General features: G+C 41.4%; 1 protein-coding gene across 1 annotated transcript; it reads right to left on the minus strand.

Annotated features, from left to right (window-relative positions):
• Positions 1–107: 107 nt before the first annotated feature.
• Positions 108–14,204, minus strand: LOC133840699 (mucin-2). Its single transcript, XM_062272669.1, has 6 exons — positions 13,698–14,204; positions 7,351–7,431; positions 2,031–5,452; positions 1,788–1,958; positions 1,438–1,730; positions 108–1,378 (listed from the first exon to the last, which is right to left on the minus strand). Exons 3-6 carry the CDS (start codon positions 5,439–5,441, stop codon positions 544–546), a joined length of 4,710 nt encoding a protein of 1,569 aa, XP_062128653.1. The 5' UTR covers positions 5,442–5,452; positions 7,351–7,431; positions 13,698–14,204; the 3' UTR covers positions 108–543.
• Between the last annotated feature and the right edge of the window lie 8,432 nt (positions 14,205–22,636).

A 22,636-nucleotide genomic window follows, 5' to 3' on the forward strand; every position in this document is an offset into this window, starting at 1 on the left:
CACAAATCCACTTAAGGGGGTTTTATCATTTCGTACTATAAATATGAATGTACATTACTTCAGAGAACCCGTATGACCCATTTAATTAAACAGGAAACCACAATGAATAACGATTTCGATTCTTTATTTATTTGTTAGTTGTCGTTGTTATATTGTACAAATCTTAGGCTTACTATGCGGTATTATTTATTAATTTAATGCTAAACTATGCTGTTTACTATTTTATCTAATATATTTACTATAATTTCGAAAGATTCGAATATTCAATACGATATTTAAGTATTATATTATATGTTGTATTTGTATTTGTATAATTTTCTCTTTCTGCTGCTCTGTTATCTCTCGCTAAGTTCTCTTACTCCTTAGAAAATATTTGTATTTAAAGCTAAGTAATTACAACCGGATACTTAAGGGGGCTGGCGAGAAGATTCCTGCTGCTTACGTTGCACAGGACGCGCTCATTTCTTACTACCCCCAACTGATGTATCGTTGCACTTATGTATTTACATGGAGGGGGACTGTGGCGATTGCTCCGCCTGGAGCTCAGTGCAGCTTGTGATTGGCGGGCAGATCCTCGGAACGTATACAACGTCCGCGGTAGCAAATCTCTGTCTCGGAGGTGACTTTCGTGGATGTGGACGTCGCATAGACCACATGCTCCATTAGATCCTTGTGGAAATTATCCTTATCCTTGCCGTCTGTGGGTGTGGCCGTCGTTGTCGCTGCCTGCCCCTCGCTCAGACCTTCCGTGGAGCTCTCTGCAGGCGTCGATGGCGCCTTAGTGCGCTTGATACTTGTATATTCCTGTCGCCGCTTGCCAACCGCGGCCAGAGCAGCTGTTACCGCCTCATCCTCGCTCTCATCGATAGCAAAGAGATCGTGCAGCTGCTGTCGTACCTCCGAGAAGATACTTGGTTGTGTGTCAAGATCATCCACATCAGCTGCCGTGTCCATGCGACGTGTCGCGCTGTCCTCGTTCATGGCCAGCGTTGTGGCAACTGTGGTGACATCTGGTGTCGTGGCGGTGGTCACCTCGTATTCCTCGGGAGTGGTCAAAGCTGCTGTTGTGGTACTTATTGCCTCAGTTGTCTGTACTTCGGTTGTTGACGTTGGCGTCAGTGGTGTTGTGGTCTTCTGAGCCTCCTCAGACTTCTCGCTAGCAGAGTATAGGGAATTGATGAGCTGGGGTCCGAGATTCTGTGACTCGGCTGTTTCAAAGTTCTCATTGTTGTCGGCGCCAGCTGAGAGGCGAGTCTTCTTCCATTTACCACGCCTATTAAGACGGCTGATGGTGCTGCTCGTGGGCATTTCTGTGGCGAGTTCTTCGGGCGCCTTGCCCATTACCTCCTCCAACAATTCCGCAAAGGATTTTTCAGGTCTTAAGGGAGTTTTTTAAAATAAAGATGATAATTTCACTGGTATATTCAGACTACTTACTTTAGGTTGGGTGCCTTAATGGCGGGCGTTGTCCGCTGTCCAGACGATCCACCGAGATTAGCAGCTACGTTGAACTCGTAGGTTTCCGGTTGATTCGTCGGACCAGCCGTAACAATTTCCGGTTCATTTTCAAAGTTGTGAGACTCGCTCTTTGATGAATATTTGGGATTGAGTGGTTTAAAGCTGTTACTATTGGTGTTGACGTTGCTGTTGCCCGTCTCCGATGCTGGCGACCATTGTGATTCCTGGCCCTCCAGCTGGAAGGGTTGCTTATAGCGGCGTCGTGGGGTTTGCTGTAAGGGAATAATCTTATATTAAATGTATCCTTGCGGGCAATTATTCCCACTTGCCTCCTTTTCGGGCTGTTCCTGGTTGTAACGACTTAGTTTACGCAGATTCTGCTTTTGGGTCACGGGCTCCGATTCCTCCTCGGGTGCGCTTGTTGACGAAGCTGGATGCGATGGTCGACGCTGGCGTTGACGCACCTTGACCACGCGACGTGGGGGAAGACGAGAACGAATCTGTAAATAAAATAAATTTATTTTAAAATATATTTAGAAACATTATAAATAAATTTATTAATATTTGCTTACCGAAGGTCGCTCTTCTGAGGGCGTCGTTGTGGTCAATGGTGCTTCGGTTGTAGTTGTGGTGCGCACTCGTGGATAATTACGGCGAATGAAGGGAGAACGACGTGTGGTTGTTGTGACAGGCTCCTCTGTGGTTGTTCTCACTGTAGTTGTTGTAGTGGTCGTTGTGGTTGATGGTGTGGTGGTGGCTAATGTCGTGAAGATCGGACTGACTTCGTTGCGCACAAATGCCTCAGTGGGGTTAAGATCCTCTTGATTTGGGAAATAGCCCGGTCCGTAGTTGTCCTTGGAGAACTCATTATAGTGCTGGGCAATCTGCATAGGTTCCAATAGGTTGGCTGGGTACACATTCTGATCGGTATTGTCGATGCTGTTACTGGGAGTCACAGTGTAGACTTGCTGTGTCTCCGAGGCTGGCCCCTCGGTATTGCCCACATCGTAGGAGCTGGGAATTGCTGTGGGGCTGGTTGGACGCCGTGAGGCTGCCTTGAAGACGGGATAGTTCTGCTTAAGTACATCGCGTTGATAGTCCAAATCCTGATCTTCACTGGGCTTGCCATTTTTGCCCTTGTGCTTCTTGGTTTTCACCTTCAGTGACTGACGCTCCTCGGTAGTGGGTTGGTAACGTATGCGATTTGGATTGCGCAACAGAGGATTACGTACTGTTCCTGGACGACGAGTGGTGGTAACAGTCTCCTCGCCTTGGTCTCCACTGCCTGTGGCCGCTGCGGAGTTGACCCTGGTGCCATAAGGACGACGTATGCGGTGTGTGGGCTGCTTGGTGTTGCTCTCCGACTCCGAATACGACACAGAAGATGTAACCTTGGATGTGACTGGCTTGCGAGTGCGCAGCACAGGGCGGCGTGTGGGACGTGTCTCTGGTTCGCTGATAGGTGTCGTTGTCGGGAGCAACTTATCCTTCTCCTGCAGATTGTTCACCAGTCCAGGAATGTCAGGAGTCAGAGGGGGCAGCTCGGAGGGCACATGATAAGGATTGGGCTCATACTCTACATTGGGGCCGTCGATGACCTCGTTCTGGTTGTAGCTAGGACGGTGATTGAGTGGCGCCTGCGCTTGGGGATCTACATTGTAGCCCACATCTGAGGTGGTGACAGGCACTGCTCCCGGCGTGTAGATGGTCACACGTTGTTTGGTTTTCTGTGTAGTTGGCACTGGTGCATCAAAGTCCAAAGAGGTTGGCGTGTATTGCACCTGCTCAAAGGGTGGAGATGTGGTCTGTGGCCGCTGACGGAAGGCATCCTGCTGGCGGAAGTATTGCTTCATGCGTTGCTCCTCCTCGGTGGTAGATGTTGGCGGACGAGTGGTGAGACGTGGCAGCTGCTCTTGTATCTGTTGCTGTTGCTGTTGGTGTGATGCGGTGTCGAACTGGGGATACAGTTGGCCATTAGAGCTGGGGAACTCGACCTGTGGGTGAGAGCCGTAGGTGAAGAGCGTCTGAGGTGGCGCCGTCGTCGAGGTGGTTGACGTAGTTGTAGTCGAAGTAGAGGTGGAAGTCGTCGATGTAGAGCTGGGTTTCGTGCTGAGTGTGCTGAAGAAATCATCGCCTCCAATTTGGTTGAGTGTATCGAATGGATTCTGCGTTTTGGCGGGCGCACGATAAACAGTCTGCTCAACGGGCTGCTGGACGTGTTGTGGACGCTTCTTCTTGTGGCGCTCCTGCTTGGCGGGCAGCTTGGGAGAGTTGACCTCCTGAATGCCGTCCTGCACGTAGTAGTAGCTAAACTTGTTGCCTCTGGTGGGCGTGGGACTGGCTGTCACTCGTTGAGCTTGGGTCGAGGTCTCGAATGGATTACGTGTGCTGGCCACTGGTGGAGTGTAAGGACGTTGAGAGCGAACAGGTTGCGGCAGAGGCTGTGGCTGTTGCTGTTGCTGGGGTTGAACCAACTCTTGGATGTCCTTGGCCCGATTGATGACAATTGACCCCACATGAGGTTCGGGTAGCAGAATCTTGTTGAAGCCGTTAGGTGTGCGGTAGCTGAGAGGCGCCACAAAGAAGGAAACATCATTGAGGTCGCGCGAGTGCGTCAATTGCGATAGATACGGCAGATCGAACTTGACATAACCTTCTGGAATCGGCATGCCAGCGGGGCCAACGAAGATCTCGGGTGTCTGCTTGGTGGGTGCATCAATCACAGAGATGCTGTGAGCACTGCGCAGAGCAGCAACCACATCCGACTGAGTGGGTCGAGAATTGGGACGCAGCAGGAACATGGCTAAAGGTGGTTGATGAGCCTTTGGCTTGGGTTTGGCGGTTGTGAACTGCGGTTGCGCTTGCGGTTGTGGCTGGCCAAAGCTCTGGAAAATGTGCTGTGGTTGTGATGTTGTGGTGCTTGGACGTGTTGTGGTGCCGCCGTTAAAGAAACTGTTGCCCACACTGGGGTCCTGTGTGTAGAACTGATTGATCTGATAGGGATTGACAGCGGGCAGACCGCCGTTTACATTGAACTTGTTCACATCGAAACTACTGCTCGCTCCCAGGCTAGAGGAGGATGGACTCTGTGGCTGACGTTGCTGATTGTAGAGCGTGTCGTAGGGCACATAGAGCAACTGCACTTCCTGCTGCGAGTTGCCCGCATTGGTTGAGGCGGCTCCCACTGCTTGCGATGCGGGTTTGTTCAAACCGAACACGGTCTCTGGCTCGGGATCCACGGGAAAGACTTGAGGGGTGACGCTCTGCAGCGATGCCTGGGTGGGCAACGGTTTGCCATGTGACTTAACAGGCAGCGAGTCTTGAACGTAGTTCTGCTGATGCAGAGGCTTGCTCAAGGCCTGGGCGAAGGGTTTCTGCGGCAGCGCTGCGAAATCCGAGAACTGCTGCGGCTGCTGACCGAACAGCGAGGGAGGGCTAAAGATTGAGGAGGGGGCACTCAAGCCAGTGGTACCACCAGAGCCAAAGGAGTGTTGAATCTGATAGCCAGTCTGCAGCGTGGGCGGAGACTGTGGCTGGCCAGCCTCATTATGGAAGGGCATCTCGAACTTGAAGAACGACTGTGAGGTGGGCTCCTGTGAGGCGGCTGCCTTCAGTTGCGGTGGTGGTGGTCCCTGATGACGCAGTGGCAGTGCCTGGGCACCGGCTGCGTTAGGGTAGCGTTGGAACTGATAAGGGAAGTCGAACTGTGAGCCAGTTGGCTTGGTCAGATCGCCGAAACGTGCGCTGGGCGGAAAGGATTGCGAATAGGTGAGCACACGTCCATTGCCGGAACGGTCCTTGCCACTCTCATCTAGCGGCTGAGCGAGTGGCACCCAGTCGAGGGAATCCGTATCGGAGGGACCCACAGACTCCAGTTGCCGTGACCATTTTGAGTTGGATTCCTGTTGTGTTTGCGCATAGCTGGATGTGGCCAAGAGGACCAATCCCAGCCTAATGGCGAATAGTTGCATGCTTCGCGTCATAGCCGAAATGCCTGCAGAAAATATAAAAAGATATAGTGTACTTTTTTAGAATGCAGTTTGAGAGAGACACGTGCAATTGCAGAAGGTCAACTAAACTAGACTGGAAACGGAAACCAGTTAGCAGGTGAAAGGTTGCTCCAGCAAAAGTTAAACGCTTAGCGTTAGCTGATTGCCGGTCTTGGACTTGGCCAAATGAATCGGGTTTGTCCAGCTGCAAGTGGTGCAACTTACTAAATGGCCAGCTAACGGTCCATAACTGCCACCAAATTGCCATAATCGCCACACTTGCTTGCCACTTTTGATCATTGCCAGAGATTCCATTATAATCAAATGATCGATAATGCTATATGATCGTGATTGTGATCATTCGCAGAGGGGAGAGCGAGTCGCGAGGGGGGAGGCAAACGTTGACTGACCGTTGAACTGTCCATTGATTTCCTCATAGTGGCAAGTATGATTTTGCATATGGAAAATTGATGTCTTGGCTGGGCAACTTAATTGCATCATCATTAACAAGAGGCAGACACTCACACACACACACACACATACACACACACACATGCACACATACACACTCACTCACAATATGACAAAACGAAAGTCAACTGGCCAGCGCTGAGGATGACTGGATGGAATCAGCAACTGATCAACTAACTGGATAACTGCAGCGGTGATCACTTTCGTTTTCACTTTTCCACTGCATTAAATGTTTCTTTCTCTCTCTCTCTCAGGCTCACACGATTGCTGTCTCTGTCTGTCTGGCTGTGCGTGTGTGTTGTGCTAGTACTGTTATTGTTGCCGTTTGTTGTGAAATGCGAAATGCACATGCTTGTAGTATAACGGATGCCACAGCAACAACACAGCTACCGGACCAGAGACCCGAGACCAGACAAGCGAACTGACCACAGCGCTGCATTAAATGGGTTAAACGAAAGCAAAAGCTGCAAAAATAAAAATAACAAAAATAATAAAAATAATGCGAAATATCGTAACAGCGGCTAAAAACGGAACTCGAGGCCCCCAAAGAGCCTGAATCAATGCAAGAGCAAAGCTGGAGCAAATCGTGCAGGTCTTCAGCAGGTGGCACAGTGAAAGAAGAAAGTTCATTGAGCAGCTAGAGCGGCAGAGAGAAAGAGAGAGTGAGGGAGAAAGATAGCTGGCAAAGCAAATAGTAGAAATTAGACGCACTTGCGGTCAGTTTGGTTTTTTGGTTTGGTTTTTGTTAAGGAGCGCAGTCAAACCCGTTGTCACACCCGGCTGCTCACAGTCTGGGCCGACTGAGCCACGCCGCTGCACTTGAAATTATGTAGATGCACTCAAACATTATCTGTGTATATATATCTACTGTACTGTAACTCGGCAACTGCACCTTTCAACGAAAGTGAAATGTGACAATGCCCTGACTGTGACTGTCATGTAACTCTTGAGAGCCCGGCCAGCGCAAAGTGAATTTCCCTTTCATTACATCGGCAGGGCCGATGATCAGCACACATCTGGCAATCTTGAAGAAAGTTCCAACTGGTTTTTTTTTTTCGTTTCGATGTAGCCTTGAATTAATTGTAGTTGTCGGCTGTTCGCTTGGCCAATCGCCAGCCGGATGTATGTACAATGACCACAGGCAACAAACAATCAGCTAGCGGCATTTTGGGCATGCTCCAAAAAACCTAAGCGGCTTACGAATCCGTTTCAGATGAGAGTTGAAAGATCTCCTTCTGCCTCAATTCAATTGCGACGCAATATACAGTTTTATTTGTGGCATTGACATTGCCTCATCGATAGTGCTTTGTGTGAGTAGTTGAGTGTTGATTACTTGGGTGTGTTCAGTTGGCTTAGACACGCCCACATTCAGAGACTGAGACTGAGGCGAGGCATTACCGCATTACCAGTGACGGCCTTAAAAGCGACTTACCATAAACAGCAGCAACAACAATATATGAAACAGATATCTGCCGCTTTTTACTGCCTCTTCTTCTGAGTTTATTTTGGGAAACTGCAAAGAGAAAAAAATATGCAAATAATGTTGTATTTGGTGTTGAAAACAATTGCAAAATAATTGTAAAGTAGCAAGCAAACAAGATGCTCAAGTGGAATACTCTTGCTACTTCTCAAAGTTGCTGACTTCATGTTCAAATATTGCTACCACACATATTCCTAATAGTAAAATTGCTGACTAAGCGTACAGAAATGTTAGAAATGTCAATTGATGTAATTGATTAATGTAAATCACTTTACTGTAGGCTGAAGTTAAAATTTAATTTTAAATACATTTTCAGAGGTTTTTCAATTTGTAATTTTTTTCGAAAACAGTTTGACGATACAATTTCAATAAGTTTTTGAATTTTATTTTCAACTTTACTCAAAATTACTTTGATCACACAATTTAAATATCGTATATTATTGAATTGCATTGTATTTTATCATTTATATATTATCATTTTTAATTTATCTCAAAAATAGTTAATTTAAATATGTTTCTGAATTGTCAAAATACTTGTATTATTTATTTAATTCATTTAAGTTAAATTCGAATTGTATGAAAACGTTTATATAATTTCATATTTTAAATGTATTCTTTATATTTGCAACATCTGCCTTTGGTTTCACTACATTTTCTTGCATTATGAAACTCCCAACTCAAACTGCATTCAAAGTTAGAGTATAAATATGTAAATAATGATGGACATGAGCGGTTAATGTACTTTAAGTAAGTAGTTAACTAACACCTCCTCTCTCGCTGCTGTTGTCATGTTGTAATGCTGCAAACAATACCAAACGTCCAACAATATCTTCAAAAACAAATACAAATACCATACTATAGTAAAGTTAAGTTTTTAATTGCATTTTGGGCCGCAAATCAACGCCTCGTTGTTTTGTCTCGTTGTAGGCCACGCTTTGTTGGCTTCAGCCGCAGCTACAATTGTGACTTGCTCTTGGGTGTGGAACTCTAGACAAGATACTATAGTATTTGAGATACAAAAAAGCTAGCTCCAAAGTGCAACTTCAACTTCAACAGCAAACGGCAACAGCAACTAACTGAAATTATCAGAGCAAATCGCAAATGGCAAACGCATTGCGGCTTGGAGGCTGCACGGCAATGTTTGGCAATGCTCTCGAAAAATATGCCGAGTTGCTTGTTGACCCAGGTGCCTAATTTATGAGTCAATTTCAAACTGCCAATTGCCAAATTGACGATCAGACTAATTGAAATACAACGCAACAATAAATCTGCGACACAAGCGGAAAAAAAGAAACAGAAAACATAAATATATACCAGAAACCAGAGTTGGCATTTTAATGAAGTTTTCCATTTGACTTGCGAAATGCGTCGGCATATTAAGTATACGTATCACACGTGCGACTGAACGAACTAACTAGCTCAGCGACTGTCTGACTAACGACGAGTATTATGTTGTGTCGTTACACATTCCTCCTCCAGATTTGTAACTATCTTTTCCTCAAGAAAAAAAAACAATCTAAATTTGTAATTTGCAAACTTATCTTGGGTTTTCCATTTTCAAAGGGGGGCAATTACTCAGGCGGAGCTGTCGCACAGCTCTGGGTATAGGCAAATTTATGGCAATATTATTATTGGGCCCGTCGACTGTCAGGCCAAAAGGGGCAACGACAAGACACTAAATTTATGCACCGCCCGAGAGTCCAATGCCATTGAACTCCAATGAAAACGAAAGCGACAATGAAATGCATTTTATGGCACTCCGAAAATAAAAAAAAAAAATAAATTACTGGCCAGTGCCCCAAGCCCCAAAGCACCATGCGCATTGCGCAGAGCGCTTTAAGCAGGCGGCAGCTTGTTTGCCTGCCGGAAAATTCATTGAATTTTACATTTTTTCTGTTGTTGAGTTGTGTTGCAGTTGTGTTGAGGGGCGTGTTGATGCCATGGTTGAAGGCAGCCCAATTTGGGCGCCAAAATGTGATGTTTCTCGTTTGGTTTTTGGTTTTAGACTAATTCCTCAAATTTTATGCGGCGTCGCACACCAGAAACGTGAAATGCTTGAAATTATTAAACGAAATGTAAATTTCACGCAGCCCGGGGCAAAAACTTTCATTTTTGTTTGCTTTCCAAATGAGCCAAACACCTGCTCAGAAACCAAATATGAGTCGCCTCGTTAGGCAGACGCTTGCGCAACCTCAAGAATTTATGGGCCACGAGGGTTGTCTTGCATTCGCATTTGGCCATTAACAAAACATTAACATTACCTAAGCAACGTTTAGAAAGTCGATTATGAAACGCCCACAGCTTACAGCATAGCATAAGACAATGGCAGATTAATGTTTAGAATTCTTTTGCTGTTGTTAATAAAAATAAACATAAAATTAGTGAGTTAATTTGAAAAATACTAAATTGAATTACAACTGGCAATAAATTTAAGTGTTTGTTTAATGCCTCTACTATCTCTTTATTTATGAGCTTGACTGTCTGACAAATTAACAATATCTCTGATTAATATGAAGCATTAAACACTTAATAAATAGCTTGCGCGAAATTGAATTAAAATTAATTAAAATGAAATTGATATTAATCATATCACAGATCGTGACGTTTGGAAATCGAAATTTCATTCGAGTTGAGTTGAGTCATTTATTTGAGCGCTTTTGCATTTGAAAGCGAAAGTGCTTTGGGCGTAAGCGGAAAGTGCGTGCTAACATGTCTACAGTAGTCACTCCCCCCATCAATCGAAGCCCCTCTCTCACTCTTGCTTTCTCTCTCTATCTTTCTCATTCCCAACTGTATGGTCGATTGACCACGAAATGCGCAAAACGTTTGGTGCAGAAATAGTTTTGTAGCTACAAATCGTATCGATAAATATAATTTGCATTGCACAACCCACAAACAAAGCGGATGTTTATCGCTTAATGGACACGGCAGCAACAGTTAAGTTTTTGCTCAAATTGTTGGAATCGCTTTTTAAAGAGGGGTTTCTTATCGGCAGCTGATTGATTTCACAGCAAAATTGCGTAAAGATGCGCAACACCAACTAATTACCTTCCCCTGCTTTTTCAGTTTTCAGTTTTCGGCTTTAGACTTCGACTTCGGTTGTGGTTGCGGTTGCGGTTGCCAAACAGGCCCACAACAATGTGACAATTGCAAAAGCACAGCTGCAACAGTAATAACATTAAAACTACTACTGTACTTAATAAACTAAGGTTGACAAAACAAAAGCCAAGACAAGCTGCTCTCCGTCCCCCAATTGTGTGGCAAGTCAAGTGGAGCAACTGAAGAAAGCAAAAGTTGCAATGAAAATGTGTGTTGTGCTTCATTCACTGAGTGAGTGAGTTGTGCTGTCGTGTTTTATTCTTCTGTTCGGCTTATGCAATGAGTGCTCAGTACTCAGGTCACAAATCTGAATAAACGACGAACAAAACTGCTGCATTTAGATACCATTTAGATTCAGATGCACATTAGCAATCAATCCACATCCAGCGGACGGACGCTGGCCACGAAGTGTGACTGTGAGAAAATATTGCAGGGGGCAAAACGCAGCGACAACAACTTGTTTTCTGTCTGGCCCAGAGGCACAGAAACGACTTCGACTCTAGAGTCAGGTCTAGAAATCTAAATTGGTCGCCTTGTGACATGGCTGAGATGCTGTGTGACTAATCAACCGTCGATCTGTTGATCTGTCAAACAGTCGCGACGTTCGACTCGCTTTAAATGCACCCCGGGGCCAACTACAACTACAGACTGCAACTACAACGACAAACTGCAACTGCAACTGCGGCAGCAGCGGCAAATCACGATTTATGCTCTGCGGCTACAACAATTACAACAACCATTGGCCATTTGAATCTGTTGTTTGCTTTTGGCGCGACAATTGAATTTATTTTGTGCGCCGTACTTGATGTTTGATCTGTGCGGTATTTACTTAGTATATTTATTATACTATATACAAACATTTTTGAGCAAGCGATGCGTCAACTTTAAAGCAGATTTACTGATGTCTTAACTCTGTTTTCTGATGTAATTTTGTACCATGCGCTGACAAGACTTTTGTTGTTTTTGGATTTAGAGACAAGAGTTATTCCATGTTTAAAATAGGTAACACACAGAAAGAGAAAACGAAAGAAGTGGATCAGGAGCGTTCATCTTTGTTTACCAAGTTTGTGTCTTAAGTCTTTTGTTTTGAATGTACATTTCAAAGTTGTTGTTCGTTTGTTTAAACAACACGAAAAATAGAAGTAGCGGAGAGATGACAGAGTTGATAGACCAGAGAACAGAGTGAAGACCAAAACATCGACAAGGTGTTGAACAATTTCCAGGAAGTTTGTGTCTTAAGTCTTTTGTTTGAGCACTACAGCGGCAAAGCTACTGACCCAGAAAAATTGTGCTGATCGAGCGATTCGAAAACTAAATAGCAGAAAGCATGTAAAGAGGAAATGGATGGCCCCCGTTGAGATTATAGACTAAGATATGGTTTATCTATAAAAAAGAAATATTAAATCATGAATATGAAATGTGAATGTAAAAAGAAATATGAATATTCAAAATGATGTCTCTTGGAAAGCTGCTTGACTGTCGCCTCGGTAAATTTCAATTACATGTTTTGAAAGAAAAAGCGAACTTGCATAATCGGAGTGCTAATTAAAGTTGAAATGGAAATGAAATTCGAAGTTTGTAGTTCCAGTTTGAGTATTCTACAAACTTTTTAACAAATTAGCAAGCACCCCGATGTGATGCAGAGCAGAGAGAGAGAGAGAGCATAAAACCAACAACAGAGGCAATTCAAATAAATAGCCAAAGTAAATTGCAGCTATTTGCGGCTGTCGAAGTCTCGCGAAGAGACCACACCAAGCGACCACGACGGGCACGTGCAGAGGAGTAGCTTCTGGCATTGGGTAATGGGCAAACAGTTAAGGTCTGTGGCTGGAGTTCCAACTGTGTGTCTGTGTGACTATGCCGAGGTATTTGCACGTTTCACTTTCGTTTGGAAACTCAACTCAAATGAAATGCGGCACGCGCCACACTGCGAATGGGAATGGAAATGGGAATGGGACAAGGGCATGGGCCGTGGAGGCTTGTCTGGCGGGGCAAAAAAGTTATGGATTGACACAGTGGCTGTCAATAAATGCGATTGAAAGAGAGAAATAAACTCATCAAGCGCCACACATAAAAATACATATGACAATAAAGAAAAAGTGAGTCTGAGTTTTGTCGGTCTGTCGGTTTGTTTTCTTGACACTTTCGCGAGGTTTGTTGTTGCCGTTTCGTTGGCATTTTTGTTTGCTTTTTTTTTATTGGCATTGGCCAACACGTCGGCTACGTGATTTCGGCCACTGCCAAAGGCTAAAAACGTTGCCTGCGTTTATTGTAATTAGAAAGTATTTAATTTCCAAAACGTCGCCACAAACAAAGCGCAGAAGAAAAAAACATGAAATAAATTTAGTAAAAAATAAAAATAAAAATAAATGCCATATAAATAGTATGTGAGCAAACAAATATAGTGTACATATGAAATGTGAGGCAAGTTTCGCTTTTTTTTGCTGTGCCGTAGTTGTTGCTACTTGAGCGGGGCAGGTAAAAGCCAAAATGACAAGAAATGCGGCACATTAGTTTCGTTATGGGCATGCCACACACATTGCTAGATGGATAGTCATAGCCATGTTGATAGTTGGCCCATTGAAAGCGAAAATAAGTTGCCATCGCCATCGTTTGTCATTCGAGTGTAAAGCGTGAAGAGTGTGGAGTGTGGACACCCCTTGTCTCCTATCTCTCAATCTCCACTCTTCAAACTACTTTATGTAAATTGAGAGATAAACAAGACTTTTCTTTCACTCACTTTTCCACCGAAAATTTCACTCTAGTGAAAATTGGGTTAGCCCACAAAGAATGGACCATTCAACCGCTAGATCTCTATCTTTATGACGCTTTGTGTCATCTCTGGGTCGTTGGAGACCAGCAGAGAAACAAACTGGACTTGACTTACTGACTGCTAAGCTGGGCGACTGACGATCTTTAGCATAAATCTGTGTTCATTATTGACAGAGACTCGTAATGAAAATTGCATGCCACTTTGGCTTTGGCTAGTGCTGAAGATGAAAACAAAAAATATATATATAAAGATTTCCAAATAATTAGAGCGTGACAATAAACAGCAAATTGCCTCAGAGACGAGTCGATCGAATAGCCACAAGTGTGTGTGTGTGAATCGATGTGTGTGTTTGTGTGTGGATCTTAGCTGATAAATTTCTATTTGCCTTTTTTGGCAGCTTCCTATGCTGCGGCAACAGCTTACTTACCGCTACACAGCTCAAATTGTTGCAAGTGGGCAGCGGCTGATGCTATTTCTCTCTTTCACCGCTTTGGCTCAATTAATGTTTTAATTTTGTTTAATTTGCGGAATTAGCAGTCGACGGCGAACGACGATCGAGGGGCGCTTCAGACGGCGCGACGGGCGGGGAAGGGGAGGTCGAGAAATCCGTTGAGCCAATGAGCGGTGCAATGAACGCGTTTAACAAAAAATTTCACTAGCTGTTATTTTTATTTTTTTCCTTTTGTATATACTTGAGGTTATTGTATGTATCTTCCAGTTGAAGGCACTACAACAACTTATTAGCAACAGCAATAGAAAACAAACGAGCTGCAAAGCTCGGGATCAGGAAGCACACGCACTTTCGACAACTGACACACACCGAAAACTTTGACTTTGGCACCACTGTGCACTAGATACAGTTTCAGTTACAGTTTGCAGTTACAGTTAAATACGAGTTGACTTTTGCCGGAGCGGACGCGTCTGCATCGTTGGCGTGCCGTTAACAGACTGAAGAAATGAAAAGCGTCTGTGGCCAAAAGTAAGTAAGAGTGGTTTGTGGTTTGGTTTTCTTCAGCGCGCGACAACGCCAACGGCAACATCGGCGGCAGAGGCAGAGACTTCGACGCTGGCACCAACAGCGACGTCAACGTCGACTGCGCGAGTAAAGTGGCTTTTAAAATTTGTAGCTGCAGCTTTTGGTCTGACCACAAAACAAAAAAACTGTAGCAATAGTCTCGCACACACACACACACACATGTGGTTAACAGCGAGTACAACGGGTATTTTGTGGTCGCGTCTGCAGTTTGTTGTTTGCTCGCAAACAAAAGACTTAGGCAACAAACTCGTATGTACAGTATGTTCTGCCTTTCCGATGAGCTGCTGCAGCCACAAGTAATGCAAATTAGTTCCGTGCAATAAACATATCTCAGTCCCCATCTCCACTTCTAGTCGCCGACTCTCATTACAAGTTTTGCAATTGTCGCCGAGTTTTTGCTGAGAAAATCGATTAGGTGCAAGCGCGTTTTTTTTTAGCTCAATTGCAGTTTTGCAGCTCATGAATCATGTGCCAAGAGTGCCGCCTATTGCCTCTGCATATTGTATATCTTAAACTATTTTGCTATGGCTCGCACTTATAATATTGACTCATTGCCATGCCATAGATCCGTATATCAAGCTTTAATTGGCTTTAGCTGGTATGTGGTACTCGCTTGTACTATTCGCTCTCAAGGTCGCCCACGCTTTTCGACTTCATTCTGTTGCTGCTGTTACATAAATTCCATTGTGTGCGAGTCTTAAATTAAATTGTTTTCAGTCTTTTCTGTGCTTTTTTTGCCGGACCCTTGCCGAGGGCAATCAATTATCTACGAAATTCATCAGGGTAAGTCAGTATTTAAAATGTCTTTGGCTTAGAATAGATTTCGAAGGCAGTAAAATTAAATAGCTTCAGTTTGTTTCAGTTTTCAATTTGAAGTTGAGATTCTTAACGATTTTAATTGATAGCAAAAATCTAATAATTTAGTTTTAATTAAGTAAAAATAAATTCTGTTCCGGCAAAGCTGTAACTTTTTAAGTGAATTATGTTTTAACGTTTTAACTTTTTATATTTTCAGAATTCAAAAAATAATTTAAAATAATTTACAGCCTATTTTATTTAAAATTTACAGCTTATTTTAAGTTATTCATTGAATTAAGAAAATAAAGTTAGAACATAAAAACCTAATTCATAATTTGAATTAGACAATAAAATGACAAATGCACATATATAAAATAGGAAGTTATCCATGTAAAATAGGAAGTTATCCATGTTCAAAATATTGAAAGAGTTATAGGTATACACATTAATTTAAACTATTATTTTAACCTAGAATCGATTCTATAAATTTTTATGAATTTTTTGTATCAAATGTGGGAAGTTGTCTAATAATACAAAATAATATTATAAGAGTTATAGGTAGAACACTGTTAACTCTTTTTATTATAACCTAGAACTGATTTTGTATTATTATATGAATTATGCCGAGCACGAGGGAAAATCTGTTGCGTACAATGGATACAAAAGATCGAAGTTACTCATACGCAGTGTTTGCCTAGCGTTTACAGCCTTCATTACTGGCTCGTTATCGTTTCTTTGTTATGTCAAGAATTGGCCTTAAACGTTATTTGCATGTTTTGTGTTTTTGTTGAAGATTTTCTATAAGGTAATTAAAAGATTCTCAGACTTTGGATTTTTGGCTAACTTCCGCTCGAAGGCAGCTGCAATTGTTTTCAGACTGAGACTGAGACTTTAATGGATCGTGGAAATGAAGTTAATTAGCATATAGTACAGATGGCAAATATTAGACACTGTGTATGCAAATGAATTTGTCAAATTGCGACTAACTAACGGAGTAAAGTTGTCTCTTCAACCTCTTCGAAACCTGTCAAGAAAATGCGCAAAGTAAAAGTCAACGAACGAGCGGCGACTCTGGTGGCTTGAGTTATGGGTGGTGCCAGCAGCAGCAGCAGCCAGGAGGATTGCTTGTCACTTTCCAGCTGAAAGTTATGCGTTATGCAGGTGATTAATTTTTGGGTCTATAGACGTTGATGATGTACGGGTCTCGGTGGGCATTCAAGCGTTACAGTCACTTCCGCTGCGGATCTATGCGGATCGAAGTCCATTCATTGTCTCTAGAAGCAGAATCAAGCACTTTCATTTTCTCGTTGCTGCCAACTGAGAATCGAACGTGATCAGCAATTAAAGTCAAGTTGACCTTTTCACAGGTGTTTTTCAGTCGTCTGGTAATTCTCCATTTGCCAGTTGCAGTTCGTTGTCGTCGTTGTTGTCGTTGCATGTGCAGAGTTCGTTGTTGTTTTGCCGGCTCACACGCCCAAGGCGATGCCAAATGCCACAACAAACGGAACAACAATAACAACAGCAACTGAAATAATAGCAATGTAGTCTACGTCAAGTGCCGCGCCAAATCGACCTTCAGCCCCCCCTTTATGTTGGTTGCTGCTTTTCCCAAGCACGGTTCGTATGCGGAAAAAGATTAACAAGATTTGCATAATATGCAAGTCAAATTTTTCGGTTAACTTTTCCCACCATCGTCAAACTAACCTAATTGAATAATGTGTCGCAGTTTTGCTCGACTATTTCGAGTCCGTTGTAGAATTTTAATATTTATAAACATCACATGCGACTTGCGGTGTCTGTTCGCTGATGCAACAATGACGCAGGTAGACGCACTGCTGCCACATTAAATCTGACGTTTATTACGCAACTTGGCAACTGGCCAAGACCAGATTTGGCACAGGAGACGACGCATCGACGATGCATCGAGACATCGCGAGTGCAGACTGCAATTTTTATTATTATTTTCTTTAGTCACAAGAAGCTAAAACTACTTTTTTGTCGTTGTGGTTTCCCCTCCGGCTGTTGGTGCCAAAAATGCCCGGGGATTGCCATATATGCACCAGTGTATATGGGACTCTTGAAACACTTCCTGCTGCTGCTGGTCAAATGTGGTCGAAATCTGTGGCTGCTGCTGCTGCTGTGTAAACTGGATTACGATTACAAGTGCGCCCCAGAGACACCGCACATGGCATCACATGCGGAGCAGCACTACAAGAGCCACCACATTAGGCACCAAGCGGCTGGAGATTTGTTGGTTTCCTTCCTTATGTTTTCAGATTTGGGTTAGCGAAATATTTATTTACCTCTCGTGCTCACCATTATACACTATCAAAGAGTAAAGTTGGCTTTAGGCCTCATTTTGTTGCATGGTTTGCAATAATAGGGTTCGTTTTATTTAGTGTATCTTACGATATTAGTAAAATTGAAATAATATATAATATATTCTATAATGATGAACATTTATGAAAGTTCTTTTTTGATTTATTATGTATATTTTAGAATAAGTAAATCTTTCATTTTTTCTCTTATTAATATTATAGAGGAGATACAATTGGGTATTAATTTAATTCCAAATAGTTACAGTATTTAAAGATACTTATTAAATTGTATTTTATTGAAAGTTTTCGTTTGTACAACTCATTTTTAATTTACAAAAATGATGTGATATTTAAAAACAAAAATCTTTTTATTGACAAATTAACCAATAAGTTATGATTTATACAAATATTAGTGGTATATAATAATATATTCAGTATCATAAGTCATTTTTATTTTATCAAATATATTTCAAAATAATTCAATCCTTAAGCGTTCTTTAAATTATTTTATAGTTGAAGAGTAAAATTGCAATACTTTTAATAATATTATTTAAGATACCAAGAAAAGTGTAATTCATTGTTTATTCTCTTTTGTGCCAATAATTAAAAAATATATTTTGTTAACAGTCTTATTTTTTCTATTATATTTGAAAATATTTATAACTATACATTATCTCCTCAGTTTTTATGTACGTATTCAAAAATATAGAATCAATATGAGATATCTATATATGATCAATTATATTTTGTATAAATAAAATATTAAAATTTTCTCTGTTGTTTATATATCCGTATTTTGTTTAAATTGTTTTGTGAGTCTTGAAGATAGACTGTACAATCAATTTTTGTTTTTTTTTGTCTTTATACAGTTCTTAATTATACACAATGGTTGAGAGTATTATTTGAGAGTATTGCCGCTTCCGTTGGCCGTTTGCCGTTGTCCGTTGGCCAGTTTTCATTGTAGCCTGGTTGCAATTAAAATTTTGTAATATGTTGACCAGAAAACTGTGGCAAAACATTTGCTTTGAACGTAAACGGTGGCATGGAATGTGTGTTTTGTCGGGGCAGCAAATAATTTAAGCGCTTTCAAAATGATTTTCAATTTCACTGAATGCTCGTAATATCTCATAGCATAGGCCTTGTACCAGTGCCGCCAATTTGTGAGTGTCTGAGTGTTTAATGTGAGTGCTGAGTGTGTTAGTGTGAGTGTTTGTGTGAGTGCATAATAATTATGCATGTGGCGTATTAAAAGGCCTTAGAAATATATTCGAAGACAGCAAATGAAATTGAAAACAAATGAATCGAAAAGCCATCATAGCAAGCGCAAGGTGCGGGGTATAATTTCACTTTCCTTTCCCTAGATGGGTTGCAGCGACTGCACCGCATTTCAATTTCAATTTCGATTTCAATTTCGAACTCAGTTTCGTTCGTAGCTTTTCCAGTATTTACGCACACATTTCTTGCCTTGCTTTGCTTTTGGAGTGGTCTTCAATTGGGACTGACATGTTAATTGTAAGTAGGTTCAACAATGTGTGAATCAAGTGGAAATGGAACTGCAACTGGGAACAGTAAGTAAACAGCTTAGCTTAGCTGGTATTTCATAGCTCTGTTACCTGTTGCCTGTCACTTATAGCGAAAGCTAATAATCGTGCGAATGTGTGTGTGTGTGTGTGTGTCTTTGATTTTGGGCAAATAATTAAAACTCGATGAGAAAAGCATTACAACTTGCACACAACAAATTTCACTGCCAAAAAAATATCAAAATGTAATTTCGATTACGTGCCTGCCGGAAATTGAAATTGTAATTGAAAATGGCAATACGAGTGTGAGTAGATCACGATGACAATTGCTGTTTGCTGCTTCTCGTTGTTGAGTGTTTGCTGTTGGCTGTCCAGCCAAATTCACAGTTCCATAGATCAACGCTGCGGCATGCGGCAAGTAAAAGTCACGCAAATTCATTGAAAATCGTGCTAGAGTCGGGTCAAAAAACTGAGCCAAGCCCCAGTCCCAAAATCCAGATATACATATTTTGCAACACTTTCCGCAACTCCTTCACCCTGTCACTGTGATGATCTCAAGTGCAGCATTTCATTCATTGTTTTGTTTTGTGGGTGCGCTCGCGATTGCTTTAACTAAACCATCGACGAATCATCGAAACATTCGAATCGAAGTGAAATTTCGTTAATGTTTCGAGTGTGTGCATCTACTTATTTTGACATAACTTTGCATTGAAATTAGTAAAAATAACAAGAGCAACAACAACACGAAGTAAACAGGCCACAAATGCGGACGCGCCTAATGAGCAGCCGTTCAGCATGGCGTATACGCGATGCGATGCGTTGAGATGCGGGCAACAGCTTGTGGCTTGTGGTCATGTGGCGCATTCATGCTCATAGGTTTTGCGCTTTGTTACATATACGCAGCAGTCAGAGAGTCACTTAAGGGGTATAAACAACTAGAAGGGGAAATAGTTTTGCAAATAAAGAAATCTGATTTTATAGGGTATTTGCTAGTCACTTTACTAACAGTTGGAGCACGCTTAATTGTTGCTGTTTGTTTGGTGTAAATTATTTAAAAACGCACTCTCACTCGTTCACTTGTTGTTGCTGTTAATGTTAATCATACGCTGAATTGCACTTTATACACACAGTATGTTATCTAAGCTATCGTTGATGTTTGATGTTGTTGTCGCCATCCATTTGGTGTCATGTGTGTTGTGTGATGTCCATTGTCAGGCTGACAATTTGACAAGTGCTTTGACGTTGATTATGTAAAGTGATTTGATTTTTGTTATGTTCATTGGAAGCACAAGGCAGATGTGCCAGTGGAACACTCCTCATCATTCTCTAAAAAAGCAACCCACACTTGAGCTGGCAGACGCTTTGACACAGATATCACAAAAAAATACGCTGCAAGCGTCGTGATAAAATTCATGTGTGTGGCAAGTTCGCCACAGAGACTTTGCAACTTTGCTGTGCAATCAAGCAGGTTCTTGCTCTCACTCTCTCTCGCTCTCTCCTTCACTCTGATTCTCTTTCTTTCTCTATCTTGGCGAAATCGTGTGAGTCGTTTTTTTTTGTTGATAAAGCATAACGATGTTGGCGTCGACGTTGACGTTGATGTTGCATAAGCGGCACATAAAGTGGCCGAAATTTGCGAAACGCAGCTCCAGTTGCAATTTCATGCATGCCGACTTTATTATCTGTGTGTAGTTTATATATACTTGGACAACAACAAGCAACTGGCAATAATCGCATCATATTAAAATCCAATATTTTCGAATTTTTGCGCATCTGGTGAGAAAGTTATCAAACTGAATAAAAATAGCAAAGAAATGTTACACAGTTAAACATCAATTTAATGAACAGGAAATGTAACTCGATTTCGGTTCAGTTAAATGATTTTATACCCGCTACCCGCTAGGGTAGAAGGGTATTATAATTTAGTGCCTGCAGAAAATGCATGTAACAGGCAGAAGGAAGAAGGCATCTCCGACCCCATAAAGTATGTATATATATTCTTGATCAGCGAGATGATGCAGCTATAGCTAGCTATAATTTTTGACAAGCCATTTTATTTACAGTATTTATAATTACTGAAATTGATTGAGATCAGATAAAAAAATTAAGAATTATTTAAGAAATACATCTATATGAAAAATTACGCCAACTGCAATGGGTTCTCAGCTAATTTGGCTGATAAACTGGTGTATTTAGTAATGGGTATCTCACAGTCACACTCGTCTTTCTTATTTGTTTTACTTTACTTTCAGTGTATTGAATCTTTTCTGTAGTTTAAAGTTGGGAACAAGTTTAGTTGATCATCAGGGGGCTTAACTGTGTGCGTAGTTTAATTTTGAATTCGTAGTTATTGTGATTGTATAAAGTATTTGGTAAAAAAAAAAGCGTGAAGGGCAAAAGCTGTTAACGAGAGTACACACACAATAACCAATATCATTTTCTTTTTCTTTATTTTTTTTTTTTTTTTTTGCAAACATTTTGAAATTTTGCGTGCGATTTGCGTTATGCACGATACTTGGCGCAATGTTGCTTTGAACCCCCAGAGCAGGGCGCGTACACAAATAAGAAATGCGAACGAGTTGAAAGGCTATTGTGAAAACAATGGAAAACCAAACATAAAATACTTTTAGGAACAACACACACTTCTCGATTAAAACTAGCGAGGCGAGTTTAGTTTCTTTGGCACGACTTTTTCATTCAACGCAATTCTACGCAATAAATTGTTTCAAGCAAAAAGAGTGTAGCAATATAACCATGTACAGGTATACTTAAACGTATTCAAATTAAATCATGAATGTTCGAAATGTATTATTTTAAATATCATTAAGCTAATTTGACTTTCGATGTTGTCACCGCTTGATGTCAAATATACTAATTCAAGCAATATAGATTCTTGCATGGCTTTTTTGTATTTCAAAGCCATAGGAATTATAAATACAAGGATGATTCACATTTACTTGAAGAAGATTGTACATTCCAACTCTGAATTAACTAAAAATTCCGAGCAACAACTGAATTAATTATATTCTTCTGATAAGCTATTAATACAATAATACAATTTTCGTTGAGTTTTTATACACGCTACACATAGGGTAGAAGGGTACTATTAGTTTGTGCCTGCAGGAAATGAAGGCAAAATGAGTCACCTCCGACTTAGAGTATATATTCATGATCATCGTCAACAACTGATACGATCTTGGCATGTCCGTCTTTCTGTCTGACCTCTTGTCTGTTTGTCTTAATTGCGTTCGCTACAATCTGGTATATATTGTAAACTGTGGAATATTTCAAATGCCTTTGGTAAATTTGAATATTTTTGCGTTATATTAATTTTGTATGTTTTAAGAATAATACCGCACTGTTTTGCTTTCATTAAAATGGATAAACTGAATAAAATTGAGTTATTCGAATTACGGACTTCAATACGGTTTTTTGTCATACTTGAAGAAAATAAAAAGGTAGATTTGACCTCGATGCCATAAAAATGGATGCTCATAACGGATCGCAGAAATACGAACAGTAATCACGTTTAAAAACATTTGAATGAAAGAATTTGCGATGGAAAAACAATTTCTTTTTTAATTTATGTTTAGTTTAACATTGAAAATTTCTTTCAAAAATCGTGTTTTATACAGTATTTGATTAGCACAGTTAAAAAAAAAATAATTTTGCAATTTGTACACGATCTTGATAT

This window comes from Drosophila sulfurigaster, chromosome 3 (genome assembly GCF_023558435.1).
Source record: "Drosophila sulfurigaster albostrigata strain 15112-1811.04 chromosome 3, ASM2355843v2, whole genome shotgun sequence".
Classification (NCBI taxonomy): domain Eukaryota; kingdom Metazoa; phylum Arthropoda; class Insecta; order Diptera; family Drosophilidae; genus Drosophila; species Drosophila sulfurigaster.